Here is a 26,853-nt window from a genome sequence, read left to right on the forward strand (position 1 = left end):
GGGGACGGAGAGAGAGGGGGAGGTGGGGGACGGAGAGAGGGGGGAGGGGGGGGACGGAGAGAGGGGGGGACGGAGAGAGGGGGGGACGGAGAGAGGGGGGGACGGAGAGAGGGGGGGACGGAGAGAGAGGGGGAGGTGGGGGACGGAGAGAGAGGGGAGGGGGGGACGGAGAGAGAGGGGGAGGTGGGGGGGGCGGAGAGAGGTGGGGGGGCGGAGAGAGAGGGGGGAGGTGGGGGACGGAGAGAGAGGGGGAGGTGGGGGACGGAGAGAGAGGGGGAGGTGGGGGACGGAGGGAGAGAGAGGGGGAGGTGGGGGACGGAGAGTGAGGGGGAGGTGGGGGACGGAGAGAGAGGGGGAGGTGGGGGACGGCGAGAGAGGGGGAGGTGGGGGACGGCGAGAGAGGGGGAGGTGGGGGACGGCGAGAGAGGGGGAGGTGGGGGACGGAGAGAGAGGGGGAGGTGGGGGACGGGGAGAGAGGGGGAGGTGGGGGGCGGGGAGAGAGGGGGAGGTGGGGGGCGGAGAGAGAGGGGGAGGTGGGGGACGGAGAGAGAGGGGGAGGTGGGGGACGGCGAGAGAGGGGGAGGTGGGGGACGGAGAGAGAGGGGGAGGTGGGGGGATGGAGAGAGAGGGGGAGGTGGGGGACGGAGAGAGAGGGGGAGGTGGGGGACGGAGAGCGAGGGGGGGGTGGGGGGGCGGAGAGAGAGGGGGAGGTGGGGGACGGAGAGCGAGGGGGGGGTGGGGGGGGCGGAGAGAGAGGGGGAGGTGGGGGGCGGTGAGAGAGGGGGAGGTGGGGGACGGAGAGAGAGGGGGAGGTGGGGGACGGAGAGAGAGGGGGAGGTGGGGGACGGAGAGAGAGGGGGAGGTGGGGGGCGGAGAGAGAGGGGGAGGTGGGGGACGGAGAGAGAGGGGGAGGTGGGGGGACGGAGAGAGAGGGGGAGGTGGGGGACGGAGAGCGAGGGGGGGGGTGGGGGGGCGGAGAGAGAGGGGGAGGTGGGGGACGGAGAGCGAGGGGGGGGGGTGGGGGGGCGGAGAGAGAGGGGGAGGTGGGGGACGGAGAGCGAGGGGGAGGTGGGGGGCGGTGAGAGAGGGGGAGGTGGGGGACGGAGAGAGAGGGGGAGGTGGGGGGCGGAGAGAGAGGGGGAGGTGGGGGGCGGAGAGAGAGGGGGAGGTGGGGGACGGAGAGAGAGGGGGAGGTGGGGGACGGAGAGAGAGGGGGAGGTGGGGGACGGAGAGAGAGTGGGAGGGGGGGACGGAGAGAGAGGGGGAGGTGGGGGACGGAGAGAGAGGGGGAGGTGGGGGGCGGAGAGAGTGGGGGACAGAGGGGGAGGGGGGGGAGGGAGGGACGGAGAGAGAGGGGGGGAGGGAGGGACGGAGAGGGAGGGGGGGAGGGAGGGACGGAGAGAGAGGGGGAGGGGGGGGACGGAGAGAGAGGGGGAGGTGGGGGGCGGAGAGAGAGGGGGAGGTGGGGGGCGGAGAGAGAGGGGGAGGTGGGGGACGGAGAGAGAGGGGGAGGTGGGGGACGGAGAGTGAGGGGGAGGTGGGGGACGGAGAGAGAGGGGGAGGTGGGGGACGGAGAGAGAGGGAGGTGGGGGACGGAGAGAGAGGGGGGAGTGGGGGACGGAGAGAGAGGGGAGGTGGGGGACGGAGAGAGAGGGGGAGGTGGGGGACGGAGAGAGAGGGGGAGGTGGGGGACGGAGAGAGAGGGGGAGGGGGGGACGGAGAGAGAGGGGGAGGTGGGGGACGGAGAGAGAGGGGGAGGTGGGGGACGGAGAGAGAGGGGGAGGTGGGGGACGGAGAGAGAGGGGGAGGGGGGGACGGAGAGAGAGGGGGAGGTGGGGGACGGAGAGAGAGGGGGAGGTGGGGGACGGAGAGAGAGGGGGAGGTGGGGGACGGAGAGAGAGGGGGAGGTGGGGGACGGAGAGAGAGGGGGGAGTGGGGGACGGAGAGAGAGGGGGGAGTGGGGGACGGAGGGAGAGTGGGGGACGGAGGGGGGGGGGGGGCGGAGAGAGGGGGGAGGTGGGGGACGGAGCGAGAGGGGGATGGGGGGGAGGGAGGGACGGAGAGAGAGGGGGAGGTGGGGGACGGAGAGAGAGGGGGAGGTGGGGGACGGAGAGAGAGGGGGAGGTGGGGGACGGAGAGAGAGGGGGAGGTGGGGGGGCGGAGAGAGAGGGGGAGGTGGGGGGCGGAGAGAGAGGGGGAGGTGGGGGGCGGAGAGAGAGGGGGAGGTGGGCGGAGAGAGAGGGGGAGTGGGGGACGGAGAGAGAGTGGGGGACGGAGAGAGAGTGGGGGACGGAGAGAGAGTGGGGGGCGGAGAGAGAGGGGGAGGTCGGGGGACGGAGAGAGAGGGGGAGGTGGGGGACGGAGAGAGGGGGGGAGGTGGGGGACGGAGAGAGAGGGGGAGGTGGGGGACGGAGAGAGAGGGGGAGGTGGGGGACGGAGAGAGAGGGGGAGGTGGGGGGCGGAGAGAGAGGGGGAGGTGGGGGGGCGGAGAGAGAGGGGGAGGTGGGGGACGGAGAGAGAGGGGGAGGGGGGGACGGGGAGAGGGGGGAGGTGGGGGACGGAGAGAGGGGGGGAGGTGGGGGACGGAGAGAGGGGGGGAGGTGGGGGACGGAGAGAGGGGGGAGGTGGGGGACGGGGAGAGAGGGGGAGGTGGGGGGACGGAGGGGGAGGGGGGGACGGAGAGAGAGGGGGAGGTGGGGGACGGAGAGAGAGGGGGAGGTGGGGGACGGAGAGAGAGGGGGAGGTGGGGGACGGAGAGAGAGGGGGAGGGGGGGACGGAGGGGGAGGGGGGGACGGAGAGAGAGGGGGAGGTGGGGGACGGAGAGAGAGGGGGAGGTGGGGGACGGAGAGAGAGGGGGAGGTGGGGGACGGAGAGAGAGGGGGAGGTGGGGGACGGAGAGAGAGGGGGAGTGGGGGACGGAGAGAGAGGGGGAGGTGGGGGACGGAGAGAGGGGGGAGGTGGGGGACGGAGAGAGGGGGGGAGGGGGGACGGAGAGAGAGGGGGAGGTGGGGGACGGAGAGAGAGGGGGAGGTGGGGGACGGAGAGAGCGGGGGAGGTGGGGGACGGAGAGAGAGGGGGGAGTGGGGGACGGAGAGAGAGGGGGGAGTGGGGGACGGAGAGAGAGGGGGGAGTGGGGGACGGAGAGAGAGGGGGGAGTGGGGGACGGAGAGAGAGGGGGAGGTGGGGGACGGAGAGCGAGGGGGGGGGTGGGGGGGCGGTGAGAGAGGGGGAGGTGGGGGGCGGTGAGAGAGGGGGAGGTGGGGGACGGAGAGAGAGGGGGAGGTGGGGGACGGAGAGAGAGGGGGAGGTGGGGGACGGAGAGAGAGGGGGAGGTGGGGGACGGAGAGAGAGGGGGAGGTGGGGGGACGGAGAGAGAGGGGGAGGTGGGGGACGGAGAGAGAGGGGGAGGTGGGGGACGGAGAGGGGGGGGAGGTGGGGGACGGAGAGAGGGGGGTAGGTGGGGGACGGAGAGAGGGGGGGAGGTGGGGGACGGAGAGAGGGGGGTAGGTGGGGGACGGAGAGAGGGGGGTAGGTGGGGGACGGAGAGAGGGGGGGAGGTGGGGGACGGAGAGAGGGGGGGAGGTGGGGGACGGAGAGAGGGGGGGAGGTGGGGGACGGAGAGAGGGGGGGAGGTGGGGGACGGAGAGAGGGGGGGAGGTGGGGGACGGAGAGAGAGGGGGAGGTGGGGGACGGAGAGAGAGGGGGAGGTGGGGGGCGGAGAGAGACGGGGAGTGGGGGACAGAGGGGGAGGGAGGGACGGAGAGAGAGGGGGACAGAGGGGGAGGGAGGGAGGGAGGGACGGAGAGAGAGGGGGAGGGGGGGGACGGAGAGAGAGGGGGAGGTGGGGGGCGGAGAGAGAGGGGGAGGTGGGGGGCGGAGAGAGAGGGGGAGGTGGGGGGCGGAGAGAGAGGGGGAGGTGGGGGACGGAGAGAGAGGGGGAGGTGGGGGACGGAGAGTGAGGGGGAGGTGGGGGACGGAGAGAGAGGGGGAGGTGGGGGACGGAGAGAGAGGGGGAGGTGGGGGACGGAGAGAGAGGGAGGTGGGGGACGGAGAGAGAGGGGGAGGTGGGGGACGGAGAGAGAGGGGGAGGTGGGGGACGGAGAGAGAGGGGGAGGGGGGGACGGAGAGAGAGGGGGAGGTGGGGGACGGAGAGAGAGGGGGAGGTGGGGGACGGAGAGAGAGGGGGAGGTGGGGGACGGAGAGAGGGGGAGGTGGGGGACGGAGAGAGGGAAGAGAGAGGGGGAGGTGGGGGACGGAGAGAGGGAAGGGGGGTGAGAGTGAAGGGGAGTGAGGTGGGGTCAGTGGGGGATGGAGAGAGGGGGGGAGGTGGGCACAGAAGGGTAGTGGGGAGGGAGAAGGCGGGGACGAGGTGGATAATGAATTGGGGACGGAGGTGCTGTGGGGATTTGAATTGGAGGCCGGGAACGTGGGAGCAGAAGTCGTGCTGCACGGGGGTGGGAAATCGGAGAGGACTGGATGAGGCGTGATGGGGAGGTTGGGGGAAGAATTCGTGGAAGGGAGCACTCGCTCACTGCTGACCCTCTGACTGTGCAGCGCTCCCTCCGTACTGACCCTCTGAAAGTGCAGCACTCCCCTCAGTACTGACCCTCTGACAGTGCGGCATTCCCTCACTACTGACCCTCTGACAGTGCAGCACTCCCTCAGTACTGACCCTCTGACAGTGCAGCACTCCCTCAGTACTGACCCTCTGACAGAGCGGCACTCCCTCAGTACTGACCCTCTGACAGTGCGGCACTCCGTTAGTACTGACCCTCTGACAGTGCGGCACTCCGTCAGTACTGACCCTCTGACAGTGCTGCACTCCCTCAGTACTGACCCTCTGACAGTGCAGCATTCCCTCCGTACTGAATCTCTGACAGTGCGGCGCAGCCTCAGAACTCACCCTCTGACAGTGCGGCACTCCCTCAGTACTGACCCTCTGACAGTGCAGCATGCCCTCAGTACTGACCCTCTGACAGTGCAGCACGCCCCTCAGTACCGACCCTCTGACAGTGCGGAACTCCCTCAGTACTGACCCTCTGACAGTGCGGCACTCCCTCAGTACTGACCCCTCTGACAGTGCGGCACTCCCTCAGTACTGACCCCTCTGACAGTGCGGCGCTCCCTCAGTACTGACCCTCTGACGGTGCGCCACTCCCTCAGTACTGACCCTCTGACGGTGCGGCACTCTCTCAGTACTGACCCTCTGACAGTGCGGCACTCCCTCAGTACTGACCCTCTGACAGTGCGGCACTCCCTCAGTACTGACCCCTCTGACAGTGCGGCACTCCCTCAGTACTGACCCTCTGGCAGTGCAGCACTCCCTCAGTACCGACCCTCTGACAGTGCAGCACTCCCTCAGTACCGACCCTCTGACGGTGCGGCGCTCCCTCAGTACTGACCCTCTGACGGTGCGGCACTCCCTCAGTATTGACCCTCTGACGGTGCGGCACTCCCTCAGTACTGACCCTCTGACAGTGCGGCACTCCCTCAGTACTGACCCTCTGGCAGTGCGGCACTCCCTCAGTACTGACCCTCTGACAGTGCGGCACTCCCTCAGTACGGACCCTCTGGCAGTGCAGCACTCCCTCAGTACCGACCCTCTGGCAGTGCAGCACTCCCTCAGTACCGACCCTCTGACAGTGCGGCACTCCCTCAGTACCGACCCTCTGACAGTGTGGCACTCCCTCAGTACGGACCCTGTGACAGTGCGGCGCTCCCTCAGTACTGACCCTCTGACGGTGCGGCACTCCCTCAGTACTGACCCTCTAACGGTGCGGCGCTCCCTCAGTACTGACCCTCTGACGGTGCGGCACTCCCTCAGTACTGACCCTCTGACAGTGCGGCGCTCCCTCAGTACTGACCCTCTGACAGTGCGGCACTCCCTCAGCACTGACCTTCTGACAGTGCAGCACTCCCTCTGTACTGTCTCTCTGACAGTGCAGCACTCCCTCAGTACTGACCCTCTGGCAGTGCAGCACTCCCTCAGTACTGACCCTGTGACAGTGCAGCACTCCCTCAGTACTGACCCTGTGACAGTGCAGCACTTCCTCAGTACTGACCCTCTGACAGTGCAGCACTCCCTCAGTACTGACCCTCTGACAGTGCGGCACTCCCTCAGTACTGACCTTCTGACAGTGTGGCACTCCCTCAGTACCGACCCTCTGACGGTGCGGCACTCCCTCAGTACTGACCCTCTGACAGTGCGGCACTCCCTCAGTACTGACCCTCTGACGGTGCGGCACTCCTTCAGTACTGACCCTCTGACAGTGCAGCACTCCCTCAGTACCGACCCTCTGACAGTGCGGCACTCCCTCAGTACCGACCCTCTGACAGTGCGGCACTCCCTCAGTACCGACCCTGTGACAGTGCGGCGCTCCCTCAGTACTGACCCTCTGACGGTGCGGCACTCCCTCAGTACTGACCCTCTAACGGTGCGGCGCTCCCTCAGTACTGACCCTCTGACGGTGCGGCACTCCCTCAGTACTGACCCTCTGACAGTGCGGTGCTCCCCTCAGTACTGACCCTCTGACGGTGCGGCGCTCCCTCAGTACTGACCCTCTGACGGTGCGGCACTCCCTCAGTACTGACCCTCTGACGGTTGCGGCACTCCCTCAGTACTGACCCTCTGACAGTGCGGCACTCCCTCAGTACTGACCCTCTGACAGTGCGGCACTCCCTCAGTACTGACCCTCTGACAGTGCAGCACTCCCTCAGTACTGACCCCCTGACAGTGCGGCACTCCCTTAGTACCGGACCCCCTGACAGTGCGGCACTCCCTCAGCACTGACCCTCTGACAGTGCGGCACTCCCTCAGCACTGACCCTCTGACAGTACAGCACTCCCTCTGTACTGTCTCTCTGACAGTGCAGCACTCCCTCAGTACTGACCCTCTGGCAGTGCAGCACTCCCTCAGTACTGACCCTCTGGCAGTGCAGCACTCCCTCAGTACGGACCCTCTGGCAGTGCAGCACTCCCTCAGTACCGACCCTCTGGCAGTGCAGCACTCCCTCAGTACCGACCCTCTGGCAGTGCGGCACTCCCTCAGTTCTGACCCTCTGACAGTGCAGCACTCCCTCAGTACCGACCCTCTGACGGTGCGGCGCTCCCTCAGTACTGACCCTCTGACGGTGCGACACTCCCTCAGTATTGACCCTCTGACAGTGCAGCACTCCCTCAGCACTGTCCCCTCTGACAGTGCAGCACTCCCTCTGTACTGTCTCTCTGACAGTGCAGCACTCCCTCAGTACTGACCCTCTGGCAGTGCAGCACTCCCTCAGTACCGACCCTCTGACAGTGCGGCACTCCCTCAGTACTGACCCTCTGACAGTGCGGCACTCCCTCAGTACTGACCCTCTGACAGTGCTGAGGGTCAGTATGCCAGAGGGTCGGCAGAGGGTCGGCACTCCCTCTGTACTGTCTCTCTGACAGTGCAGCACTCCCTCAGTACTGACCCTCTGGCAGTGCAGCACTCCCTCAGTACCGACCCTCTGACAGTGCTGAGGGTCAGTATGCCAGAGGGTCTGCCAGAGGGTCGGCACTCCCTCAGTACCGACCCTCTGACGGTGCGGCGCTCCCTCAGTACTGACCCTCTGACGGTGCGGCACTCCCTCAGTATTGACCCTCTGACGGTGCGGCAATCCCTCAGTACTGACCCTCTGACAGTGCGGCACTCCCTCAGTACTGACCCTCTGGCAGTGCAGCACTCCCTCAGTACGGACCCTCTGGCAGTGCAGCACTCCCTCAGTACCGACCCTCTGGCCAGTGCAGCACTCCCTCAGTACCGACCCTCTGGCAGTGCGGCACTCCCTCAGTACTGACCCTGTGACAGTGCAGCACTTCCTCAGTACTGACCCTCTGACAGTGCAGCACTCCCTCAGTACTGACCCTCTGACAGTGCGGCACTCCCTCAGTACTGACCTTCTGACAGTGCGGCACTCCCTCAGTACCGACCCTCTGACGGTTGCAGCACTCCCTCAGTACTGACCCCCCTGACAGTGCGGCACTCCCTCAGTACTGACCCCTCTGACGGTGCGGCACGCCCTCAGTACTGACCCTCTGACAGTGCGGCACTCCCTCAGTACTGACCCCCTGACAGTGCGGCACTCCCTCAGTACTGACCCCCCTGACAGTGCGGCACTCCCTCAGTACTGACCCTCTGACGGTGGCGGCACTCCCTCAGTACTGACCACGGGAGTGTGCCTCGAAGTTAGTAATTGATTGTGTGGGGTGAGATTTGATTCCTGCCGTTTGGAGAGATCGCCAGTGACAGATTCCTGTTGTTTCCAGAGTTCCACGGCACCAAGAGCGAGCGGACGAAAGGCCTGGAGAGGGTGCAGGCGGAAAGGCGGGGTGGTGATCACCAGCTACCAAATGATGATTAACAACTGGCAGCAGCTCTCCAGCCTGAACGGTCGCGAGTTCACCTGGGACTACCTGCTTCTCGACGAGGCGCACAAGATCAAGACCATCTCCTCCAAGACGGCCAAGTGCGCCAGCGCCATTCCGGCCAAGCACCGCATCCTCTTAACCGGCACGCCAGTCCAGAACAACCTGCAGGAGATGTGGTCGCTCTTCAACTTTGCCTGCCAGGGCTCGCTGCTGGGCACCGCCAAGACGTTCAAGATGGAGTACGAGAACCCCATTACCCGGGCGAGGGAGAAGGACGCCACACCCGCCGAGAAAGCCCTGGGGCTTCGGATCTCCGAGAACCTCATGAAGATCATCCAGCCCTATTTCTTGCGGCGAACCAAGGAGAATGTGCAGCTGATGCAGAAGAGCCCGCAGGAGAACGGCAGCGAGGTGGAGGATTGTCGCTCTCCTGAAGGGGCCCAGATGCCGAGCCTGACCAGGAAGAATGACCTGATTGTCTGGGTGTATCTGAGTGCGGTGCAGGAGGACATCTACCACAAGTTTGTGTCGTCCGAGCAGGTCCAGGAGCTGCTGCAGACCAAGCGCTCGCCCCTGGTGCAGCTGACCAATCTGAAGAAGCTGTGCGACCACCCGCGACTCCTGTCGCGCAGGATCTGCCAGCAGCTCGGCCTGGACGGCAGCAGCGTGGACGAGGACGACGGCACCTCGCATGACGTCAGCCACGTGCCCGATGAGGATCTGATTCAGGAGTCGGGCAAGCTGGTCTTCCTGCTGGGCCTGCTGGGCAAGCTGAGGGAGGAGGGTAAGCGCACGCTGGTCTTCTCCCAGTCGAGAAGGATGCTGGACATCATCCAGCGCATCCTGACTAACAGGGGCTTCGCCTGCACCCGCATAGATGGCACCATGGCGCTGCCCGAGCGCCAGCGGAGAATCGAGGCTTTCCAGCGGCGCACCGACTACTGTGTCTTCCTCCTTACCACCCAGGTCGGCGGGGTCGGCCTCACCCTCACCGCCGCTACCCGCGTGGTGGTCTTTGACCCCAGCTGGAACCCGGCGACGGACGCACAGGCTGTGGACAGAGCCTACAGGATCGGGCAGACGGACAACGTGGTCATCTACAGGCTGGTGACCTGTGGCAGCGTGGAGGAGAAAATCTACAGGAGACAAATCTTCAAAGGTAAGAGCGGCCTGGGAACCCTTCTCTAACCCCGGGGGGCGTGGATGCCCCATCGCTTGCACATCTTCAAAACTATATCCATAGATTTAACGGGAATAGTTAAATGAATGAAAAGATATGGGAATAGGGCCGAAACGTCGATGGTCTGCCAGGACCTTGCTTTGGGGCGGGGGGGGGGGGGGGGGGAGGAGGAGAGGCTGAAGAGTCCACCCCCATCCTATTTCTTCGTCTCTCGCACTCGGCCCCTCCATATATTAACGGGGAAACATTGGTTAGGCCACAGCGAGAGTATTGTGGGCAGTTCTGGAATCCACATTACAGGAGGGATGTGATAGCCACTGGAAAGGCTGCAGAGGAGATTCACCAGGATGTTACCTGGGCTGGAGTTTAGTTTTGAAGAGAGATTGGATAGACCGGGATTGTTTTCTTCAGAGTAGAGGAGACTGAGGGAGGACATGATTGAGACGTATAAAATTATGAGGACACAGAGAGACAGGAAGAAACTTTTCCCCGTGGTGGAGGGGTGAATGACCAGGGGGCAGAGATTTAAGGTAAGGGACAGGTTAGAGGGGATGTGAGGAAACGTCTTTCAGCCCAGAGGGTGGTGGGAGTGTGGAACTCGCTGCCTGAATGGGTGGGGGAGGCAGAGACCCTCAGAACATTTCCGAAGTATTTTGACGTGTACTCGCTATGCCAGGGCAGACACGGCTATGGGCCCAGTGTTGGGAAATGGGGTTCGAATAGTTGGGTGGTTTTTCACTGGCTCAGGCACGATGGGCCATTTCTGTGCTGAAAACCTCTGACAAAGTTAAAAGTGGGAATGTTTAGACAGCGACAGTGGAGAGAAACAATTCTGTGTCCAGTTCTAACCTGCAGCAGTCACTGCTTCTCACCCTTTCCTCTCTATCGCTCTCTCCCTCACTTTTTCGCGCGATCGTTCTCCCTCTCGCTCTTTCTCACTCTCGCTATTTCTCCCTCGCGCTCGCTCGCTCTGTGGCGCTCGCTCGCTCTGTGGCGCTCGCTCGCTCTGTGGCGCTCGCTCGCTCTGTGGCTCTCGCTCGCTCTGTGGCTCTCGCTCGCTCTGTGGCTCTCGCTCGCTCTGTGGCTCTCGCTCGCTCTGTGGCTCTCGCTCGCTCTGTGGCTCTCGCTCGCTCTGTGGCTCTCGCTCGCTCTGTGGCTCTCGCTCGCTCTGTGGCTCTCGCTCGCTCTGTGGCTCTCGCTCGCTCTGTGGCTCTCGCTCGCTCTGTGGCTCTCGCTCGCTCTGTGGCTCTCGCTCGCTCTGTGGCTCTCGCTCGCTCTGTGGCTCTCGCTCGCTCTGTGGCTCTCGCTCGCTCTGTGGCTCTCGCTCGCTCTGTGGCTCTCGCTCGCTCTGTGGCTCTCGCTCGCTCTGTGGCTCTCGCTCGCTCTGTGGCTCTCGCTCGCTCTGTGGCTCTCGCTCGCTCTGTGGCTCTCGCTCGCTCTGTGGCTCTCGCTCGCTCTGTGGCTCTCGCTCGCTCTGTGGCTCTCGCTCGCTCTGTGGCTCTCGCTCGCTCTGTGGCTCTCGCTCGCTCTGTGGCTCTCGCTCGCTCTGTGGCTCTCGCTCGCTCTGTGGCTCGCGCTCGCTCTGTGGCTCGCGCTCGCTCTGTGGCTCGCGCTCGCTCTGTGGCTCGCGCTCGCTCTGTGGCTCGCGCTCGCTCTGTGGCTCTGCGCTCGCTCTGTGGCTCGCGCTCGCTCTGTGGCTCTCGCTCGCTCTGTGGCTCGCGCTCGCTCTGTGGCTCGCGCCGCTCTGGCTCTGTGCTCGCGCTCGCTCTGTGGCTCGCGCTCGCTCTGTGGCTCGCGCTCGCTCTGTGGCTCGCGCTCGCTCTGTGGCTCGCGCTCGCTCTGTGGCTCGCGCTCGCTCTGTGGCTCGCGCTCGCTCTGTGGCTCGCGCTCGCTCTGTGCTCGCGCTCGCTCTGTGGCTCGCGCTCGCTCTGTGGCTCGCGCTCGCTCTGTGGCTCGCGCTCGCTCTGTGGCTCGCGCTCGCTCTGTGGCTCGCGCTCGCTCTGTGGCTCGCGCTCGCTCTGTGGCTCGCGCTCGCTCTGTGGCTCGCGCTCGCTCTGTGGCTCGCGCTCGCTCTGTGGCTCGCGCTCGCTCTGTGGCTCGCGCTCGCTCTGTGGCTCGCGCTCGCTCTGTGGCTCGCGCTCGCTCTGTGGCTCGCGCTCGCTCTGTGGCTCGCGCTCGCTCTGTGGCTCGCGCTCGCTCTGCTCGCGCTCGCTCTGTGCTCGCGCTCGCTCTGTGGCTCGCGCTCGCTCTGTGGCTCGCGCTCGCTCTGTGGCTCGCGCTCGCTCTGTGGCTCCGCTCGCTCTGTGGCTCGCGCTCGCTCTGTGGCTCGCGCTCGCTCTGTGGCTCGCGCTCGCTCTGTGGCTCGCGCTCGCTCTGTGCTCGCGCTCGCTCTGTGGCTCGCGCTCGCTCTGTGCTCGCGCTCGCTCTGTGGCTCGCGCTCGCTCTGTGGCTCGCGCTCGCTCTGCTGGCTCGCGCTCGCTCTGTGGCTCGCGCTCGCTCTGTGGCTCGCGCTCGCTCTGTGGCTCGCGCTCGCTCTTTCGCTCGCGCTCGCGCTCTCTTTCGCTCGCGCTCGCTCGCTCTCTTTCGCTCGCGCTCGCTCGCTCTCTTCCTCGCGCTCGCTCGCTCTCTTTCGCTCGCGCTCGCTTCGCTCATCTTTCGCTCGCGCTCGCTCGCTCTCTTTCGCTCGCGCTCGCTCGCTCTCTTTCGCTCGCGCTCGCTCGCTCTCTTTCGCTCGCGCTGCTCGCTCTCTTTCGCTCGCGCTCGCTCTCTTTCGCTCGCGCTCGCTTCGCTCTCTTTCGCTCGGCGCTCGCTCGCTCTCTTTCGCTCGCGCTCGCTCGCTCTCTTTCGCTCGCGCTCGCTCGCTCTCTTTCGCTCGCGCTCGCTCGCTCTCTTTCGCTCGCGCTCGCTCGCTCTCTTTCGCTCGCGCTCGCTCGCTCTCTTTCGCTCGCGCTCGCTCGCTCGCGCTCGCTCGCTCTCTTTCGCTCGCGCTCGCTCGCTCTCTTTCGCTCGCGCTCGCTCGCTCTCTTTCGCTCGCGCTCGCTCGCTCTCTTTCGCTCGCGCTCGCTCGCTCTCTTTCGCTCGCGCTCGCTCGCTCTCTTTCGCTCGCGCTCGCTCGCTCTCTTTCGCTCGCGCTCGCTCGCTCTCTTTCGCTCGCGCTCGCTCGCTCTCTTTCGCTCGCGCTCGCTCGCTCTCTTTCGCTCGCGCTCGCTCGCTCTCTTTCGCTCGCGCTCGCTCGCTCTCTTTCGCTCGCGCTCGCTCGCTCTCTTTCGCTCGCGCTCGCTCGCTCTCTTTCGCTCGCGCTCGCTCGCTCTCTTTCGCTCGCGCTCGCTCGCTCTCTTTCGCTCGCGCTCGCTCGCTCTCTTTCGCTCGCGCTCGCTCGCTCTCTTTCGCTCTCGCTCGCTCTCTTTCGCTCGCGCTCGCATCGCTCTCTTTCGCTCGCGCTCGCTCGCTCTCTTTCGCTCGCGCTCTCTCTCTCGCGCTCTCTTTCGCTCTCTCTCGCTCTCCCAGACCAGCTGCGTATTTCCAGTCTCTTTGATTTTTATTTTGGGGATTTACTGTGTGGTTTGTTCCTGATCAACGAGAGGCTTTTTGCTGTGGTGGTGTAGGTACATCCGGAAGTTGGGAATAAATGTCTGTATGTTTTCACAGAATCACAGAAGAATACAGTGCAGAAAAGGCCCTTTGGGGCGGCACGGTGGCGCAGTGGGTTAGCACTGCTGCCTCACGGCGCTGAGGTCCCGGGTTCGATCCCGGCTCTGGGTCACTGTCCGTGTGGCGTTTGCACATTCTCCCCGTGTCTGCGTGGGTTTCACCCCACAACCCAAACGATATGTAGGTTAGGTGGATTGGCCACGCTAAATTGTCCCTGAATTGGGGGGGGGGGGGGGGGGGGATTGGCACTAAATTTATTTTAAAAGTAAAGGCCCTTCAGCCCATTGAGTCTGCAGCGCCGCATGGACGGTACCTGGTCTGCCTCCGAAACCCACTTGCTCACACTTGGCCTTTAGCCTCGAATGTCATCCAGGTACCTTGGGTGTGAGGCAACCCGCCTCTCCCACCCCCTCCCAGGCAGAGCGTTCCAGACCCTCTCCCCTCCTCCCAGACAGAGCGTTCCAGACCCTCACCACCCTCCCAGACAGAGCGTTCCAGACCCTCTCTTTCCCCCCCCCTCCCCCCCCTCCCAGGCAGAGCGTTCCAGACCCTCACCACCCTCCCAGACAGAGCGTTCCAGACCCTCTCTTTCCCCCCCCCCCCCCCCCCTCCCAGGCAGAGCGTTCCAGACCCTCACCACCCTCCCAGACAGAGCGTTCCAGACCCTCACCACCCTCCCAGGCAAAGCGTTCCAGACCCTCTCCCCTCCTCCCAGACAGAGCGTTCCAGACCCTCACCACCCTCCCAGACAGAGCGTTCCAGACCCTCACCACCCTCCCAGACAGAGCGTTCCAGACCCTCACCACCCTCCCAGGCAAAGCGTTCCAGACCCTCTCCCCTCCTCCCAGACAGAGCGTTCCAGACCCTCACCACCCTCCCAGACAGAGCGTTCCAGACCCTCTCTCCCCCCCCCCCCTCCCAGGCAGAGCGTTCCAGACCCTCACCACCCTCCCAGGCAGAGCGTTCCAGACCCTCACCACCCTCCCAGACAGAGCGTTCCAGACCCTCTCTCCCCCCCCCCCCCCCCCCCCCCCTTCCAGGCAGAGCGTTCCAGACCCTCTTTTCCCCCCCCCCCCCCAGACAGAGCGTTCCAGACCCTCGCCACCCTCCCAGACAGAGCGTTCCAGACCCCCTCCCAGACAGAGCATTCCAGACCCTCTCCCCTCCTCCCAGACAGAGCGTTCCAGACCCTCACCACCCTCCCAGGCAGCGCGTTCCAGACCCTCTCCCCTCCTCCCAGACAGAGCGTTCCAGACCCTCTCCCCTCCTCCCAGACAGAGCGTTCCAGACCCTCTCCCCCCCTCCCAGACAGAGCGTTCCAGACCCCCTCCCCCCTCCCAGACAGAGCGTTCCAGACCCTCCCCCCCCCCCCCCCCAGGCAGAGCGTTCAGACCCTCTTCTCCCCCCCCCCCCCCCCCAGACAGATCGTTCCAGACCCTCTTTCCTCCCCCCCCCCCCCCCCCCCCCCCCAGGCAGAGCGTTCCAGACCCTCACCACCCTCCCAGGCAGAGCGATCCAGACCCCCCCCCCCTCCCAGACAGAGCGTTCCAGACCCCCCTCACCCCCTCCCAGACAGAGCGTTCCAGACCCTCACCACCCTCCCAGACAGAGCGTTCCAGACCCCCTCCCCCCCCCCTCCCAGACAGAGCGTTCCAGGCCCGCCTCTTCCCCCCCCCCCCCCCTTCCCAGGCAGAGCGTTCCACACCCTCACCACCCTCTGGGGAACACAGCTTTTCCTCAAATCCCCCCGAACCTCCCATCCCTCACCTTGAACTTGTGTTACTGACCTTTAATAATAATAATTGCTTATAGTCACAAGTAGGCTTCAATGAAGTTACTGTGAAAAGCCCCTAGTCGCCACATTCCGGCGCCTGTTCGAGGAGGCCGGTACGGGAATTGAACCGTGCTGCTGGCCTTGTTCTGCATTACAAGCCAGCTGTTTAGCCCACCTTCGACTAAGGGGAACAGCTGTTCAATCTTGTACATCTCGATCAGGTCGCCCCTCAGTCTTCTCTCCTCCAGTGAAAACAACCCAAGCCTGTTCAACCTCTCTTCATAACTGAAATGTTCCATCCCAGGCACCATCCTGGTGAATCTCCCCTGCACCCCCTCCAGCGCAATCACATCCTTCCTATAATGTGGCGACCAGAACTGCACACAGTGCTCCCGCTGTGGCCTCACCAAGTTTCTATACAACTCCACCATGACCCCCTGCTGTTGTAATCTCTGCCACGATTGATAAAAGCGAGTGTCCGATGTGCCTTTTTCACCCCCCTATTAACCTGCCCTTCTGCCTTCAGAGATCTGTGGACAAACTCGCCAAGGTCCCTCTGTTCCTGGGAACTTCCCAGTGTCAGGCCGCTCATTTAATATTTCCTTGTCGTGTTCCTCCTTCCAGAGTGCATCACCTCGCACGTTTCAGGGTTAAATTCCATCTCCCACTTATCCACCCATTTGACCATCCCGTCAATATCTTCCTGTAACCCAAGACACTCAGCCTCACTGTTAACCACCCGGACAATCTTTGTGTCATCCACAAACTTACTGATCCGACCCCCACATCGTCATCTCAGTCATTTATATAAATGAGAAACAATAGGGGCCCAGCACAGATCCCTGTGGTACGCCCCCTGGATACTGGCTTCCAGTCACTAACGCAGCCGTCGGTCATCGCCCTCGGTCTCCTACAGCTGAACCAATTTTTACTTCACCTTCTCAAGTTCCCCTGTATTCCATGCCTTCTTTATAAATCTTTCATGTGGGACCTTGTCAAAGGCTTTGCTGAAATCCATGTAAACTACATCAACTGCACTACCCTCATCTACACTCAGACATGTGCTCAAAAAATTCAATCAGATTTGTTTGTCATGCCCTCCCTGTGACAAAGCCATGCTGACTATTCCTGATCAAACCTCGTCTCTCCAAGTGGAGATAGATTCTCCTTCTGAATTTTCTCCATTAGTTTCCCCACCTGAGGTGAGACTCACTGGCCTGTCGTTCCCTGGCTGATCCCTACAGCCTTTCTTAAATAGTGGGACCACATTCGCTGTTCTCCAATCCTCGGGCACCTCTCCCGTGGACAGAGAAGAATTAAACATTTGGATCAGGGCCCCTGCAATCTCCTCCCTTGCCTCCCACAGCAACCTGGAACACCATTCGTCCAGAATAGGAGATTTCCCCACCTTTGTCTGCCAACACCTCCAATACCTTGTCCCTCCCTGTGACAACTTGCTCAATAACCTCTCAGTCTCTCTCCCCGAGCTCCATATCTGCCTCATTCTCTTGGGGGAAGACAGTTGTGAAATATTCATTTAATACCCGACCAATGTCCACTGGCTCCACCTACAGATTCCCCCCTCAGTCCCGAATGGACCCTACTTATCATCTTCCCATTGATATACTTATAGAATACCTTGGCATTTTCCCTACTTTTACCAGCCAGCACTTTCTCATCCCCTCTGCTCTCTAATTGCTTTCGTAAACTCCATTCCGCACTTTCTGTACTACACTAAAGTCTCTGTTGATTTGCTCCCCTTGTACTTATTAACAGCCTCACTTCCTCCTCATTGTACCATGAATATCTCTGGTCATCCATGGTTCTCTGAGCTTGTTACTCCTTCCTATTACCCTAGAGGGAACATGTTGGGCCTGTCCCCTCCCCAATTCCTCTTTGAACAGCTCCCACTCCTCTTTCTATAGATCTCTCCACCAGTAACATTCCAATCTACCGTGAGCAGATCCTGCTATTTTACTAAAGTCTGCCCTCTCCCAAATCCAAGACCTATTTCTGCAATTTGTCTATTTCCCTGTCCATAACAAACTTGCATTACCCTGTGTTATGGTCGCTATCACTAAAATGCTCCCCACCATCACATCCACCAACTGTCCCGCTTCATTCCCCAGAATGAGGTCCAGTGCCGCACCATCCCTTGTTCGCCATTCCACATGTTGAGCTAAAAAGTTCTCTATACATTTTACAAACCCTGCTCCATCTAAGCCCACAACACAATGACTATCCCAGTTAATGTTGGGAACGTTGAAACCACCCACTATAATTACCCTATTATTATTTTTACACACTTCTGCAAATTGCACACATATTTGCTCCTCGATTTCCCGCCGACTATCTGGGGGTCTGTAATAAACACTGAGCAATGTGGCTGTCTCCTTCTTATCCCTAAACTCTACCCACAAAAGCTTCATTTAACGCCACCCCTAAGATATCACCTCTCCTTCCTGCAGTAATTGACTCCTTAACTGATAGTGCAATGCCTCCCCCTCTTTGGCCCCCTCCCCGGTCCCGCCTGAAGATTTTGGGCAGCATTGTGGATAGCATAATTGCTTCATAGCTCCAGGGTCCCAGGTCCCAGGTTCGATTCCAGCTTGGCTTGTCTGTGCGGAGTCTGCACGTTCTCCCCGTGTCTGCGTGGGTTTCCTCCAGGTGCTCCGGTTTCCTCCCACAGTCCAAAGACGTGCAGGTTAGGTGGATTGGCCGTGATAAATTGCCCTTCGTGTCCAAAATTGCCCTTAGTGCTGGGTGGGGTTACTGGGTTATGGGGATAGGGTGGAGGTGTTGACCTTGGGTAGGGTGCTCTTTCCAAGAGCCGGTGCAGACTCGATGGGCCGAATGGCCTCCTTCTGCACTGTAAATTCTATGAAAAATCCCGGGATGTTAAGCTGCCAATCCTGCCCCTCCCTCAACCATGTCTCCGTGATGGCTGCTGTATCATAATTCCACTGGTCAACCCTCGCCCTTAATTCATCCGTTTTACCTGTAATACTCCGTGCATTAAAGTAGAGGCCAATCAGCCTTGCCTTACTCTCCTGAAACTTACTGCCGCTGTATTCCCTCTGACCTGATTGTGTATCATGCGATATACTGTGTCCCTATTCTGCATTGGTCTGCGTCCCGATCCTCCTAACAGTCTGCGACCCCTCCCCCTGCTGAATTAGTTTAAACTCCTCCAAAAGCACTAGCAAACCCGCTAACGAGGATATCAGTCCCTCTCTGGTTCAGATGTAGGCCGTCCCACTTGGACAAGTCCCACCCTCCCAGAAACTGACCCAGTGTTCCAGGAATCGAAAACTCTCTCTCCTGCACCGACTCTTTTAAGTCACGCATTCATCTGCGCTATTCTATTTCTATACTCACCAGCGCGCGGGCACTGGGAGTAATCCAGATATTACAACCCGAGAGATCCTGCCTTTTAGTGTGCAGCCTAGCTCCCTGAGTTCTTGATGCAAGACCTCATCCTCTTTCTACCTATGTCATTGGGACCAACATGTATCATGACCTCTGCCTCATTGCCCTCCCCCTTCAATGCCCTTGAGCCGATCAGTGCCATCCCTGGCACCAGGGAGGCAACACACCATCCCGGAGTGTCTTTCCCGACTACAGAAGTGCCTATCTGTGCCCCTGACTAAGGAGCCCCTATGTCTATTGCACTTCTGCGCTTTGACCCTCCCTGGCTGAACAACACAGCCAGCCGTGTTTTGTGCCATGTTAAAATGTCTATCTCGGATTGGGAGGTTGCATTCCATGACAATACAATCTCTGAAAGATTCATTGAGAACCGAAGGCCATTCGCCCCATCGAATCTGTGGAAAAGTGATAGTCATAATGCAGATCAGAAGGTAGGGTGGTTAGCACTGTTGCCTACCCGTACACAGGGACCAGGGTTCAAATCCAGCCTCAATTGACCATGGAGTTGCGTGTCTGCGTGAGTTTCCTCACAGTCCAAAGATGTGTAGTTTTGGTGGGGTTTTGGGGATAGGACCGGGAGTGGGCCTGGGTGTAGGGTCCTCTTTCAGAAGGTCGGTGCAGACTCGATGGGCTGAATGGCCACCTTCTGCACTCGTGATTCTATGAATAGGGGTCAGAGGAGGCCCCTCAAACTTGCTCTGCCAGTCAGTAAGGTCATGGCTCATCTGATATCGTAAACCCTCTCCTACCCACTTGTCATAACTTTTGATTCCCATGTCAATCAAAAATCGTACCTCAGCCTTGGATATACTGAATGACCCAGCTCTCTGGGGTAGAGATTTCCAAAGACAAATGACCCTTTGAGAAGAAAATCCTCCTCATCTCTGTCTTCAATGGGATGCTCCTTTTTTTAAACCGTGCCCCCTATTTCTAGACTCTCCCACGAGGGGAAACATCATCTCATCATCCCACCTGTAAGGGTAGCCGCAGAAGGCTGTGGAGGCCAAATCACGGAATACATTTAAGACAGGGATAGATAGGTTCTTGATTAATAAGGGGGTCGGGGGTTATGGGGAGAAGGCAGGAGAATGGGGATGAAAAAATATCAGCCATGATTGAATGGCGGAGCAGATTCGATGGGCCGAGTGGCCTAATTCTGCTCCTATATCTTGAGAATCCGATATGTATCAATAAGGTCGCCCCTCATTCTTCTAACCTCCAATGAGTACAGGCCCAACCTACTCAACCTCTCCTCATAAGGAAATCCCTCCCTAACCCGGAGCGAACAAGTGAACCGTCTCTGGGCTGCCTCCATGGCCAGTATATCTCTCCTTAGATAAGGGGACTAAAACTGGTCACCGTATTCTGGGTGAGGTCTAACTAGAGCCTTGTATAGTTTTAGCAGGACTTCTCTATTTTTATTCTCCATTCCCATTGAAATAAAGACCAACGTTCCATTTACCTTCCCGATGACCTGCTGAACCTGCGTGCTAGCCTTTTGTGATTTATACACGAGGACCCCCCCAATCCCTCAGTGCTGCAGCTTTCTGCAATCTCTCTCCATTTCTAATAACATTCAGCTTCTTTATTCTTCCTACCAAAGGTCATACATAACTTCACATTTTCCTAAGTTATAATTTATCTGTCACTTTTTTACCCCTTCACTTAACCTGTTGATATCCCGCTGTAGATTCTTTGTGTCATCCTCACCACTTGCCTTCCCACCTGTTTGTGTCATTCACATACTTGGCAATGGAACATTCACTTCCCTCGGCCAAGTCATTTATGTATATTAGAATCGTAGGGCTTTACAGCACATCGTGTCTGCCGGCCATCAAATCTAGTCTCATCCCATTTTCCAGCACGTGGGCCGGAGCCTTGTCTGCTACGGAGTGTCAACTGCTCATTTAACCACTTCAATGTGAGGGTTCCTGCCTCTACCACCCTTTTCAGGCAGCAAGTTCCAGATTCCCACCACCCTCTGGGTGAGAAGCTTTTTCCTTAATCCCCTCTAAATCTCCCACCCCTTACCCTAAATCTATATTGTAAATAATTGTGGCCACTGGTTACAGGTTGCCACCCTGAAAATGCACCTTTATCTGTCTTCCATGAGTTAGTCTAGCCAATCCTCCATCCTTGCTAACATACTACACACCCCAACACCACAGACTCTTCTCATTAAATAGCCTTTTGTGCGATACCTTATTGAATGCTTTTTGGAAATCCAAGTACATTACATCTACTGGTTCCCCGTTATCGATCCTGCTCGTTATCACCTCGGGGAATTCTAACAAATGTGTCAGGCATGATTTCCCCATCATGACTGCTTACGCTCTGCTGTGACATCCTTTATAACGGACTCAAAATCATTTTCCCAGTGACGGATGTTAAGCTAACTGGCTGATAGTTACCTACTTCCCAATCCTTTGGGACTTTTCCAGAATGTATGAATTCTTGGACGATTACTACCAGTGCATCCATCATCTCTGTAGCTTCTTCCTTTCATATCCTGGAATGCAACCCACCCGGTCCAGGGGACTTGTCGGCCTTGAGCCCCAATAGTTTGCCCGAGTACTTTTTCCCCTGGTGATTTTTATTGTATTTATTTCCACCCCACCTTCCGCTGCTGGATTTAGTGTTTTGGGAATATTATTAGTGTCTTCCACCACGAAGACCGACGCAAATTATTTACTTAATTCGTGGACCATTGCAGCACAAAAGAAGGCCATTCAGCCCATCGTGTCCATGCCAGTCAAAGATCTGACCACACTAATCCCATTTTCCGGTGCTTGGCCCTAGTCAAGGAGGCTATGGCAGTGCAACTGCACGGGTCTCTGCCTCAGGCAACGGGTTCCACACTCCAGCCATCGTCTGGGGGCGAGGAGCCTTGTGGGCCGGGTTTGGGACAAGCCTGGTTTATCTTCTCCCTATTATTTCTATTTGGTCATCTTTTGTTGGTTTTTAAAAAACTTTCCCAGTCCACGTGGCTTACTTCTAATCGTTGCTATATTGTTTTTTTTCTCCTTCCAGTTTATTACTATCCTTCACTTCTTTGGTTAACCATGGTTGCTTTATCCCCTTCCTCACAGATGTATTTTTGTTGTGAGTCTGATCAACCAGCTTTCCTGCTAAACTCCTTTCCCAGTGCAGTCCAGCGAACGCTCCTCTCTTTCCTTTGTAATTAGCGCAGTTGTTTCTGAACCACGTTTCTCACTCTCAAACTGAATGCTCGATTCTACCATGTTATGGTCACTGATTCCAAGCGTATAACCCCCCCTCCCCCAGCAGCCTTTAATGATTACGTTATGGGGCACGAACTTCGGTAATCACTCTTTCCTTTTTATTGTTGTTGGTAGACTCGCTAGTTCGTCAGTCAGTCGGAGAGAAGAAGAATCCCTTTCGTTACTTCAGCAGCCAGGAGCTGAGGGAATTGTTTATACTGGAGGACCCCAGGACGTCGAGCACCCAGAGGCAGCTGCAGTCCATGCACTCCAGCCAGAGACGGACGGACAGTGTGCTGGACCAGCACATTGCCTTCCTGCACACCCTCGAGATGTTCGGAGTGACGGACCACGACCTCGTTTTCTCCCAGGACGTTGCCTCCGACGAGGAAAACTCTGTGAATGACCCCCAGGCTCGGGATTACATCCGGCAACGCGTACAGAAAGCCCAGGAGTTGGTGACGGCGGAGTCACAGCTCCAGGTGCAGCTAGGGCAGAATATCCAGACTGATACCCAGCCGGCCTGGCTGCACAGACCCCGGGAGCCTCTGACAATTCGGAATACAGGTAAGACTCTGCTCCCTTGGACTTCGTGCTTCTGGAGACTGTTCTTGGGTGCGGCTAACGTTCTCCGGGTTACTTGTGCAGTGATAGCACTGTTGCTTGACAGCGCCAGGGTCCCAGGTTCGATTCCCGGCTGTGTCACTGCATCGAGTCTGCACTTTCTCCCTGTGTCTGCGTGGGTTTCCTCCGGGTGCTCCGGTTTCCTCCCACAGTCCAAAGATGTACAGGTTAGGTGGATTGGCCATGATAAATTGCCCTGAGTGTCCAAAAAAAGGTTGGGTGGTATTACAGGGATAGGGTGGAGATGTGGGCTTGAGTATGGTTCTATTTCCAAGGGCCGGTGCACACTCGATAGGCTAAATGGCCTCCTCCTGCATTGTAAATTCGATGATGTAATCACTCCGTTACCATCATGTAGCCTTCCTTCATAGAATCATAGAATTTACAGTGCAGAAGGAGGCCATTCAGCCCATCGAGTCTGCACTGGCCCTTGGAGCGAGCACTCCACTTAAGCCAATAACCCCACCTAACCATTTTTGAAGGGCAATTGATCATGGCCAACCCACCTAACCTGCACATCTTTGGACTGTGGGAGGAAACCGGAGCACCCGGAGGAAACCCACGCAGACACGGGGAGAACGTGCAGACTCCGCACAGACAGTGACCCAGCGGGGAATCGAACCTGGGACCCTGGAGCTGTGAAGCAACAGTGCTAACCACTGTGCTACCATGCTGGCTATTTGCCTGCAGAGTGTGTCACACCTGGGACTGCTATCATTGCCTGACAACAGGCACCAGAGTGGTTTGGAAAAGGAGCCCGAGCTGTATCCGCTCTCTACCCCAGCCCCCATCCTATTCAGTCCCTCGAGCCTGTCCTGTCATTGTGAGATCGTGGCTAACACCTACCTGCCTTTTTATATCTCTTTTTATTCTTAACTCGCAAAAAATCCATCAATCTGTGATTTTAAAAAGGTAACTAACTCAGCTAAGAGTTACTTCGTTTTGTGGGGAGAGTTGCAGACTTCTGCGCCTGACTATTATTCAGTTGGAGAGGGTATTTCTGGTGGGGAAGCCTGCGTCCTGTCCGTTGCGCTGGTTTGAGTTCCCAGTTGGTTGTCTGGGTAACCCGCCAGTTGAAGGCTGTGGCCCTGGTATAGTCACAGCGGGTGCCACTCTCGCCTTGGAGTCACGGCGGCACGGTGGTTAGCACTACTGCCCCTCAGCTCCAGGGTCCCGGGTTCAATTCCGACCTCGGGTGACTGTCTGTGCAGAGTCTGCACGTTGCCCCAGTGTCTGCGTGGGTTTCCTCCGGGTGCTCCGGTTTCCTCCCACAGTCCAAAGATGTGCAGGTTAGGTGTATTGGCCGTGATAAATTGTCCCTTAGTGTCCAGGGATGTGCAGGTTAGGTGGATTGACCGTGATAAATTGTCCCTTAGTGTCCAGGGATGTGCAGGTTAGGTGTATTGGCCGTGATAAATTGTCCCTTAGTGTCCAGGGATGTACAGGTTAGGTGGATTGGCCGTGATAAATTGTCCCTTAGTGTCCAGGGATGTACAGGTTAGGTGGATTGGCCGTGATAAATTGTCCCTTAGTGTCCAGGGATGTACAGGTTAGGTGGATTGGCCGTGTTAAATTATCCCTTAGTGTCCAGGGATGTACAGGTTAGGTTAAGGGGTTTTGGAGAGTGAACGTCCTGGAGTGCTCTTTTGGAGGACTGGTGCAGACTCAATGGGCCAAGCCGCCGCCTCCTGCTCTGTAGGGATCCTGAGTCGGGCAGTCATGGGCTTGAGCACGAACTGCAAGCTGACACTCGCAGCGTCGCACTGCGGGGACTGATGTGCTGTCGGAGGGAGCAGTTCAGAGGGAGTTACAGGATGTTTACCCAAGGCCCGATCCATCCTCACTGGGCAGGGAAGGTGCGTTGAAATGCAAACGTGTCTTGTCTCCCCTCAAGGAAAGAATGAATCGATGTTGCTTTGGGGATTCTATCTCTCAGTAGTAGCCAGTTATCACCAAGCCTGAGAGCAGATTGCTTAAGATGATTATTTTTTCTCTTGTAGGCCAAGGAAACAGAATGCCTGGAGCAGAGCCGGATTCTACCAGTGGCACATTGCCCGTCCAGACTGAAAACGCCGCTTCCCCCTCTCCTCCGGACATGGTGGATTTAACCGAACCGATCGACCAAGGGGTGGCAGACGAGGTGCTCGACCTGAGCTGCCGGTTAGCTGAGCTTCCGATCGACTCGGGGCAGGACAGTGACAGCGTGGTGCTCCTGGACAGCTCACCTTCGCCCACTGATGCCAGTACTACCGAGGAAGAGGAGGGTGCTGTTGCTGCAGGCCCTGGGCCTGCTGGGTGCCAGTCAGCTGGCTCGCCTGCCATACTCTCGCCGATTGTCCAAGACGGCCCGCGGCGGTTCTCCAGCCAGGGCCACGGCGTTGAGTCTGAGGTAGAGATGGCCGCCTCCGGGCTCCGCTCTCCCGACTCCAAGCCCCTCTTTCAGTCTGATTTCAATTTGGTATTGGAAGAGACCATGGAAGAGGGGGAGAATGAGCAGAATGAAGAAAAACCGGTGAGTGCAAACTCTTCCTGCTCTTCAATAGGGGCACAGCCGCCTGCGTCCCCGGGCATGGGGTTTCTCGGTAGTGAGGAAGGGAACTCCGATATTCTCCTGCCCGGGAAGAAACCACGAGTCCTCCCCAGTGACAGCGATGAGGAAAGCGAGGGGGACCTGGACCCTGTCAGAGCCCCAGAGAAACCCCCGTGTCAGTTTGTGACCAGTCCGATGCTGAAAGGTTTCAATGTAGCTGCTACTTCCACCCCGAAAGGCCTCACCCCGCCCCTTGCAGCCCTCCTGAACAGAAGTCTGAATCACTCTGTGGCTTCCAGACACTCAATGGTCAGTCAGGTCCTCGATGATGTGGAGGACATGGATGATGCCACACCCGTGGGCGCCTTGGGCGTCGATGATGGCGAGACAGACGACAACGTAAGCGGCCAGAGTGGCGGAGAGGAAAGTGCGGGTGAGCAGACGGCAGAGTCCAGCCAAAGCCCACCAGGGGGTAGATCCGTGGAAGAATCCCGAGCTGAAGGGAGCTCGGAGCTGGGAATGGGCAGCGACGACGAGGGAGTGTCTGACTCGAGCAGCTCCATGGCGACTGGGAGCAACGAAGAGGCGGAGAGCGAGCGGTCTGGAACCTTCGACCCAGAACTTGGTTCTGGCGAACAGCTGGAGACTTTTACGAAGGCAACAGACCAGCAGCAGAGTGTGACCAATGACCGGGCAGCAGGCGACAGGGTGGAACCGACACTGGGCGAATACGAGAAGCTGGTGAAAGATGGCAGGGAGCAGATGGAGCGGGGAGAATTGAAAGCGGCTTTGAAGAGTATGCTGCAAGCCCTGGATCTGAGCAGCGGAGACCCTGAAGTGCAGCTGACCACCATTAAACTGTATCGGCAGCTTGATCGGAGCTGAGAGGGGCGACTCCTCAGGGCCAACAGGCCCTGTCTCCACCTGCTGGTTCAGCTGACCACCATCCAACTGTATCGGCAGCTTGATCGGAGCTGACGGGTGACTCCTCAGGGCCAACAGGCCATCCACTTAACCTGCTGACAACCATTAAACTGTATCGGCAGCTTGATCAGAGCTGAGAGGGGTGACTCCTGAGGGCGAACAGGCCCTCCACTTAACCTGCTGCTTTCACTCGCTGGGTGGCGGCATTACAAAGCCTGACTCTCAAAGGAGCAGATTCCTTCATCTGATTTTGAGATGTGATATTGCCGTTATGGATACTTTCTGGTATCAATTGCAGGCTCATTGTGAGCCCGTCAACTGAGTGAAATCCCAAATCTTAGTCCTGTCTGAGGATCTGGAAACGTGAGCTGATATAGCTCGAGGCAAACTGAACACTGGCCTCTGGTATTCGGTTGAGGGAAGCAGTTCATCCGTTTAATATCTCTGTGTACTGCCCTGTAGGTGTGCAGTGAAACAGATTGCACCCCCCCCCCCCCCCCACCGTTGATCCTTGGACTGCAATCCAGTCATTGAAAGACTCAAAAGTGGTAGAATTTCAATTCCCCGTGTTTCACTCGGTGTTGGTGAAATAATTGGTTCGTTCAATCTTGAGGATTGGGCAAACCAATTGAATCTTTTTGTGTAATCTCCTTTTTTATGTTGTATGTACATTTTGCACCAATATTTACTGTGTGCCTTGACTTCAATTATGAATAAAACGATGAATACTTGCTGCCGACCTGTGATGATTAAGGCGAGCTTGCGTCGAGGGCGGTAGTTACGGAGAAACCTCCCGCTCACGGAAGGATCGAGATCAAGAGGGCAGAGATGTGAAATAATTGGCAAAAGGAAGGAATTGTGAGTCGCTGGGGTCTGGAGTGGGTGTGGTGGAGGCCGATTAGACCGTGATCTGGAAAGGAAGGATGTGCAGAGTTATGGGGAGAAGGCAGGGGAACAGCATTACGACTTCAAGACCTCTTACACAGCGAGCCACTCTTCCTCCTGTCTGCGGGGGCGACCTGTTGGAAACGGGATTCATGTATGAGGAAATAGACGATACAAGTGAAATCCTGCCGCAATCTGTCGGGGGGGGGGGGGAGAAAATGGCCCATCTCGTGTCTCAGTTTT

The 26,853-nt window shown here is 59.0% G+C and overlaps 1 protein-coding gene across 1 annotated transcript in view; it reads left to right on the forward strand.

Moving 5' to 3' along the window:
• The window catches only part of ercc6l (excision repair cross-complementation group 6-like), a 31,985-nt gene extending 5,529 nt beyond the window's left edge, over positions 1 to 26,456 (forward strand). Inside the window, 4 exon segments of the mRNA XM_072475830.1 lie at positions 8,291 to 8,340; positions 8,342 to 9,551; positions 21,783 to 22,214; positions 24,272 to 26,456. Coding sequence (XP_072331931.1) covers positions 8,291 to 8,340; positions 8,342 to 9,551; positions 21,783 to 22,214; positions 24,272 to 25,686 — 3,107 coding nt within the window. The 3' untranslated portion in view covers positions 25,687 to 26,456.
• The last annotated feature ends 397 nt before the right edge of the window (positions 26,457 to 26,853 follow it).

Source organism: Scyliorhinus torazame, chromosome 14 (genome assembly GCF_047496885.1).
Source record: "Scyliorhinus torazame isolate Kashiwa2021f chromosome 14, sScyTor2.1, whole genome shotgun sequence".
Taxonomy (NCBI): Eukaryota; Metazoa; Chordata; class Chondrichthyes; order Carcharhiniformes; family Scyliorhinidae; genus Scyliorhinus; species Scyliorhinus torazame.